This window comes from Pinus tabuliformis, chromosome 2_2, assembly GCF_031772625.1.
Source record: "Pinus tabuliformis cultivar Carrire ecotype Pingquan chromosome 2_2, CPIR1, whole genome shotgun sequence".
Lineage (NCBI taxonomy): Eukaryota > Viridiplantae > Streptophyta > Pinopsida > Pinales > Pinaceae > Pinus > Pinus tabuliformis.
Genome location: NC_142300.1, coordinates 893,777,356 through 893,785,337, shown reverse-complemented (window position 1 = coordinate 893,785,337; position 7,982 = coordinate 893,777,356). Strand labels below are relative to the sequence as shown.

At 34.4% G+C, this 7,982-nt stretch overlaps 1 protein-coding gene across 1 annotated transcript; it reads right to left on the bottom strand.

Moving 5' to 3' along the window:
- Window positions 1-421: 421 nt before the first annotated feature.
- On the bottom strand, window positions 422-6,645 carry LOC149195902 (uncharacterized). The gene is made up of 7 exons (XM_089405439.1): window positions 6,365-6,645; window positions 5,148-5,375; window positions 3,932-4,159; window positions 2,679-2,906; window positions 1,162-1,310; window positions 893-1,025; window positions 422-803 (listed from the first exon to the last, which is right to left on the bottom strand). The coding sequence occupies exons 1-5, from the start codon at window positions 6,380-6,382 to the stop codon at window positions 1,260-1,262; spliced, it is 753 nt and encodes a 250-aa protein (XP_089261565.1). The 5' UTR covers window positions 6,383-6,645; the 3' UTR covers window positions 422-803; window positions 893-1,025; window positions 1,162-1,259.
- Window positions 6,646-7,982: the final 1,337 nt, after the last annotated feature.

Below are 7,982 nucleotides of genomic sequence, written 5' to 3'. Positions count from 1 at the left end.
GCAGTAATATATCCATAACATAACTCCTGTAGAAGTTGTTTAACTCAAAATTGCAGTCATTTCTTTTTCTGCATGAATACTGTCAATTTTCATCTTTTGAAGTTTGAAAAACCCTTAATATAATTGAATGTATTGAATGTATCAACATAACAAGGTAGAACTTGAGCAGGTTTGCACCTGCTCTATGTAGTAAAACATCCTTAACCAACTCAAAGGATATTTAACTCAACTAACAATATTAACTATTCAAAACCTTGACCGCCCATTTGTTAATTCTTTTTCTGCATGAATACTGTCAATTTTCATCTTTTGAAGTTTGAAAAACCCTTAATATAATTGAATGTATTGAATGTATCAACATAACAAGGTAGAACTTGAGCAGGTCTGCACCTGCTCTATGTAGTAAAACATCCTTAACCAACTCAAAGGATATTTAACTCAACTAACAATATTAACTATTCAAAACCTTGACAAGTTGCATTGAGCCTTATATAATTCAAATAATATAAAATTAATAAAGGATCATTTCACAAACATTTTTGCATTATGGTTTTCCAGGTATGGACCAGTAGAAGGATTCAGAGTAAATATGCCTCTTGCATGTTTCCCAAAAAGCAATCCAAAATCAGAGCTCCACAAACCATAATAACTCCCCATACACTGAAATTTTGGTATGTTTGGGCATCTGCTAGTGTGAATATTATCAAACCAACGAAAAGAAATATAGCTGCGATGTATTCCTCCAAGGGATACTTTCACCTTAAGCCTGGTATAAAGGCTCCCATAATCATAACAGGAAAAACCTGTAATGATTCAGATTTATCAGCCATTGTAGAAACCTCAAAAGAAATATATTGTAAACTCAATGAGTATATATATAGAGAAACCCTACCTTGGTAGACTTGAACATGATTTGGGCAGGATAATTAAGAAACATTAGAGATCCCTTGGTTAATCCTTGTGATCCCATGAGTACAACACATAGGTTTACGTATGTTTTCCATGGATTCTGTATATCCCTTGTTCTGAAGCCATTGAGATAGATAAGCGCCAAATACACAAATCCTTGTATAAAGGTGAAATACCATCCATAGTTGCACCGATCATAAACAAAACAAACGAATCGAAGTCTGAAACAAAGGTTTTTAGAGAGAACAAAACCTGCAACTTCACAGTAGGGGGCATAATCTCCCGTGGAAGCTCGGGCAGAGAACCCCTAAAGAAATCAGGAGGACGGTTTATTTGTGTCCAGAACCCACCTATTTCCCACCATGATCCATCCTTGTATAAAGGTGAAATACCATCCATAGCTGCATCGATCATAAACAAAACAAATGAAACACATTTGCTACTTTAAAAAGAAACACATGAAATCTTTTGAGTGATGCAGAGAAAGCACAAATATTTAAATCAATCTTATATCTTGTATTGTAATAATGATTGCCATATCCACACTGCTTAATTTAAATATTGGCAAACAAACTAGACACTCGATATTATATTAAATCATCTGTTGAAAATATGCGACATCCATCTTCAATTCAGTAAAGATGGAGAATTCCACGCTAACCCTAGTGCATTGATAAAGCCTTAGAAACTCTCCAAAGCTTCCCCAATTCCAATCTCAACATCACTGATTATCCCTTGTTTTTTTTTGCAACAGAGGATGTAAAAAATCCCACCAAGTTCATCACTTTTCTACTAGGTATCCCGCCACTCTTTCCAAAATATCTTCGTTCTTTTTATCGAGAGGAATACTCTTTTGATCTCATATTTCATACACAAGTTTATGAAAGCAAATCCAGAATAAGGCAGATTGGGTTCTAGCGAATACATTTGAGGAGCTTGAAGGATCAGAATCTATACAAGCCCTATCAAAGGGGTACCCTGCACAAGCAGTAGGACCTGTTTTCCTCGGGGAATTCCTGCAAGGAGAGTGCTCTTTTCTAAAAGATCTAATCACAAGAAGTTTTTGGGAGGAGAATGAGGAGTGCATGAGATGGCTAGAGAAGCCGACACCAGCATCTGTTCTATATGTTTCATTTGGGAGCTTAACCATTATGTCAAGAGCACAAGTACATGAATTAGCCTTGGGATTGGCGAGTAGTGAGTAACCCTTCCTGTGGAAATTTGCCAAAACAGAATATTTTTGGTTCAGCATTTCTGTCAAACACTTTGGAGACGTTCTTGAGAAACTTCAAGACAACAGAACTTTAACCACTAAAAGAGCACCATTTCTGAATGAGCTTGTTTCCACTCCTTAGGCCTTCTACGAGTTCACTATCTAGTGGATATTTCACTCGCATGAAGACCATAGACTTCCACATCATGATTGTTGCAGCTGGAAAAGTAACATATGTTTTACATATCCACTGGTGAATGGTTTGACATAAAATTGATTGAGACTTGGACACATAACTGTTTTTCAGTCACAGAGAAAATAGCAACAAGGGGGCAAATAAGATAGGTCATAACAAAACAACAGCATTAGCAACCAACTGCTCTTGGCAATAACAAAAATATAAATGAAACTTCACACCCGCAAAAAACTACAAATCTCTTACCATAACTATGGTCTATTTGCAAGAGGAAATACCATTTACCAATCCTGTCATAAAATTACAAATTTACATTCCTAAAATCGTTTTGATAAATGAAATTTCATTCAAAATACTAACCGAGCCATGAGTAGCCATTCCAGAAAATGTATTCGACTCCAAATCTAAGGAATCAACCCACTTGAACTTGTTGCCATGAGAGTTAGCATGCATCTTGTTTCCTTTTAAAACATCGCACTCTTCATTCTCCACTCCATTAACCATCATCTCCATCTGCACATCCTCTGGTTCCTTCGAGGCTATTTGTGCTCCCAACTCCATTTTATTCCACTTCCAAATATCGTAGAGCTGTAATATAACACAAACATACGACACCCATATGCCATTTTATAAAGGGTTTGCAACCCCTCTGCTTGGCGTAAGTTAAGAAATATATGAAGCAGAAAAAGTAGTTATTTTTTTAGCAATACCCTAGAATTAGAAGCAAATGTATGGTTTAATATTTGCAATGATATTTTACATTTGAGATGCAATGTAGTTATAGATTTCATTTTCAATGTTGTAAAACAACTAGCAACAACCTAGTCCTGAAGAGAAAATGAAGTAGTCAATTGATCATTCAACCTGGTTTATTCATTCTGTCCAAAAATAAGAAAACAGATAAACGTATACAAAGTTCAAATTTACTGCAAATAAAGAGTCCTCCACCCCTCCATATTGCCCTCCATATTGATAATGTTGAAATGTTGTGTATAGTGGCACAAAAAGAGAGGTTACTGCCAAGTGCTGAACTTACACCAACAAACCAAAGATTTTGCCAAAACAAAATATTTTTGGTTCAGCATTTCTATCAAACACTTTGCAAACATTCTTGAGAAACTTCAAGACAACAGAACTTTAACCACTAAAAGAGCACCATTTTTTAATGAGCTTGTTGCCACTCCTTGGGCCTTCTACAGTTCACTATCTAGTGGATATTTCACTGGCATGAAGACAATAGACTTCCACGTCATGATTGTTGCCGCTGGAAAAGTAACATATATTTTACATATCCACTGGTGAATGGTCTGACATAAAATTGATTGAGACTTGGACACATAATTTTCTTTCAGTTACAAAGAAAATATCAACAAGGGGGCAAAGAAGATAGTCTGAAACCGTTCTAATAACAAATCAACAGCATTAGCAACCAACTGCTCTTGGCAATAACAAAATTGTAAATGAAACTTCACACCCACAAAAAACTACAACTCTCTTAACATAACTATGGTCGATTTGCAAGAGGAAATACCATTTACCAATCCTGTCATAAAATTACAAATTTACATTCCTAAAATCATTTTGATAAATGAAATTTCATTCAAAATACTAACCGAGCCATGAGTAGCCATTCCAGAAACTGTACTCGACTCCAAATGTAAGGAGCCAACCCGCTTGAACTTGCTGCCATGAGAGTTAGCATGCAGTTTGTTTCCTTTTAAAACATCGCCCTCTTCATTCGCCACTCCATTAACCATCACCTCCATCTTCTCGTCCTCTGGTTCCTTTGAGGCTATCTGTGCTCCCAACTCCATTTTCTTCCACTTCCAAATATCGCAAAGCTGTAATATAACACAAACATTAAACGCCCATATGCCATTTTTTAACGGGTTTGCAACCCCTCTACTTGGCATAAGTTAGGAAATATATGAAGCAGAAAAAATAGTTTTTTTTAGCAACACCCTGGAATTAGAAGCAAATGTATGGTTTAATATTTTCAATGATATTTTCCATTTGAGATGCAATGTAGTTATAGATTTCATTTTCAATGCTGTAAAACAACTAGCAACAACCTAGTCCTGAAGAGCAAATGAAGTAGTCAATTGATCATTTAACCTGGTTTATTCATTCTGTCCAACAATAAGCAAACAGATAAACGCATACAAAGTTCAAATTTACTGCAAATAAAGAGTCCCCCACCCCTCCATATTGATAATGCTGAAATGTTGTGTATAGTGGCATAAAAAGAGAGGACCAACAAACCAACGATTTTGCCAAAACATAAATTTTTTTGTTCAGCATTTATGTCAAACACTTTGCAGACGTTCTTGAGAAACATCAAGACAACAGAACTTTAACCACTAAAAGAGCACCATTTTTGAATGAGCTTGTTGCCACTCCTTGGGCCTTCTACAGTTCACTATCTAGTGGATATTTCACTCGCATGAAGACCATAGACTTCCATGTCGTGATTGCTACAGCTGGAAAAGTAACATATATTTTACATATCCACTGGTGAATGGTTTGACATAAAATTGATTGAGACTTGGACACATAATTTTTGTTTAGTTACAGAGAAAAGAGCAACAAGGGGGCAAAGAAGATAGTCTGAAACCATTCTCATAACAAAACAACAGCATTAGAAACCAACTGCTCTTAGCAATAACAAAATTATAAATGAAACTTCACATCCACAAAAAACTACATCTCTCTTACAATAACTATGGTTGATTTGCAAGAGGAAATACAATTTACCATTCCTGTCATAAAATTACAAATTTACATTCCTAAAATCGTTTTGATAAATGAAATTTCATTCAAAATACTAACCGAGCCATGAGTAGCCATTCCAGAAACTGTACTCGACTCCAAATCTAAGGAGTCAACCCGCTTGAACTTGCTGCCATGAGAGTTAGCATGCAATGTGTTTCCTTTTAAAACATCACCCTCTTCATTCTCCACTCCATTAACCATCACCTCCATCTGCACGTCCTCTAGTTCCTTAGAGGCTATCTGTGCTCCCAACTCCATTTTCTTCCACTTCCAAATATCGCAGAGCTATAATGTAACACAAACATACGACGCCCATATGCCATTTTATAAAGGGTTTGCAACCCCTTTGCTTGGCGTAAGTTAGGAAATATATGAAGTAGAAAAAATAGTTTATTTTTTTAGCAATACCCTGGAATTAGAAACAAATGTATGGTTTAATATTTGCAATTTTATTTTACATTTGAGATGCAATGTAGTTATAGATTTCATTTTCAATGTTGTAAAACAACTAGCAACAACCTAGTCCTGAAGAGAAAATGAAGTATTCATTGATCATTCAACCTGGTTTATTCATTCTGTCCAACAATAAGCAAACAGATAAACATATACAAAGTTCAAATTTACTACAAATAAAGAGTCCCCCACCCCTCCATATTGATAATGTTAAAATGTTGTGTATAGTGGCGCAAAAAGAGAGGACCAACAAACCAACAATTTTGCCAAAATAGAATATTTTTGGTTCAACATTTTTGTCAAACACTTTGCAGACGTTCTTGAGAAACATCAAGACAATAGAACTTTAACCACCAAAAGAGCACCGTTTTTGAATGAGCTTGTTGCCACTCCTTGGGCCTTCTACAGTTCACTATCTAGTGGATATTTCACTCGCATGAAGACCATAGACTTCCACGTCATGATTGCTACAGCTGGAAAAGTAACATATATTTTACATATCCACTCGTGAATGGTTTGACATAAAATTGATTGAGACTTGGACACATAATTTTTTTCAGTTACAGATAAAATAACAACAAGGGGGCAAAGAAGATAGTCTGAAACCATTCTCATAACAAAACAACAACATTAGAAACCAACTGCTCTTGGTAATAACAACATTATAAATGAAACTTCATACCCACAAAAAACTACAACTCTCTTACCATAACTATTGTCGATTTGCAAGAGGAAATACCATTTACCAATCCTGTCATAAAATTACAAATTTACATTCCTAAAATCATTTTGATAAATGAAATTTCATTCAAAATACTAACCGAGCCATGAGTAGCCATTCCAAAAACTGTACTCGACTCCAAATCTGAGTCAACCCGCTTGAACTTGCTGCCAAGAGAGTTAGCATGCAACTTGTTTTAAAACATCGCCCTCTTCATTCTCCATTCCATTAACCATCACCTCCATTGGCACTTCCTCTGGTTCCTTCGAGGCTATGCAATTTTTTAAAGAGGGAAACTGACGTAACTTGAATAACATCGTAACTGATTAATACTTATTGAAAATCAATCTAATGGTCTAGACTATTTTGATCGTCTAACATTCAGATCAACGGATCATGAAGGTACAGGTGGCTGGGAAGGATAGTTATTTTCATAGGGAACGTCTTACATCGTAATTATCATATTTTCCCTATAAAGTAATTGACGATGTAAAGTAGGTTAAATTACCATATTATTGTTACATTGTGATTTAGAAAGAAAGTTTTAAATGTTATTTGAAAATTTATATTTAATAAGTATATTAAAATTTATATGGATAATATTTCAAAATTTAAAAGATAAATTATTTTTCTTTTAGGTGTGGAGACTTTTGAATATATATTTCATTTAATAGGCAGAGTTTAAACGTTTTATATTTTTAGTTTTTTTTCATTGGAATCTAGTGATATAATTTTTGGTCATATCATAATTTCATGTTGTTTAAATTGCATTTTTGAATGTATAAATGAGTTCATCATTATATTTTGTCTTTTTCATTGGAATTTAGTGATATAATTTTTGGTCATATCATAATTTCATGTTGTTTAAATTGCATTCTTGAATGTATAAATGGATTCGACATTCTAAAAACCCTGTGATGCACTCAGACTATAGAAACTCAACAACTTAAATATACAATTCCAACAAATTCTAGTTGATTTTTAGGTAAATTTAACCCAAAAATATGTTGGAAAAAGAGCCAAATTGTAGAATATTTAGACTATGCTCATTGAATGGGTCTAAATGTTCTATGATTTGCAGTTTTTACAACGATCTCACCAAAACCCAACTATAGGAGAATTGTTAGAATTACAATTTTCCATTATTGGACTTGCATTTTTAATTGCAAAATTGCATTCAATGACCTCAAAAATCCTTATAACCCCAAATTGTGCAATCTCAACTATTGAAATCTATGATTCTAATATAATTTGTAACTAGATTTTGCACAAAAATGATTGCAAAAACATGACCATAAAAGGTTGAATTTGTAGCATGTTTATACTATGCTATACTTCACCTATTTGGCCACTTTGCCAAGTCTCTTCTCATCTCATGGGACAACGCTGACATAAATTGAAAGTCATATTTTATATTTATGTCCATGTTGTAGAAATTTTGAATAATTTAACACATATTCACAGGGATTATCTTGATCATACAATTATAAGCGGAACATGTATAATACACAATCTCCTCTACGTTGATCATCAATTTACAAAAGCAGAAACATTCACAGGCACACATAGAAGCATCAATCAAACTCATTAACACATTATGTATCCCGGGGAAAGCATCTTGCTAAAAAACCCCACACTATCTGTATATTATATTGATTGAATCATGTAACATTACAAAGTACAATGCTTATCACAAGCAATCCAGTACCAGCTCCACC

Coding starts and splice junctions, on each gene's coding strand:
- LOC149195902 (XM_089405439.1), bottom strand. Junction 2,907..3,931: donor GAATGGCTACTCATGGCTCG/GTTAGTATTTTG, acceptor GTTATATTACAG/CTCTACGATATTTGGAAGTG. Junction 1,311..2,678: donor GAATGGCTACTCATGGCTCG/GTTAGTATTTTG, acceptor TGATCGATGCAG/CTATGGATGGTATTTCACCT.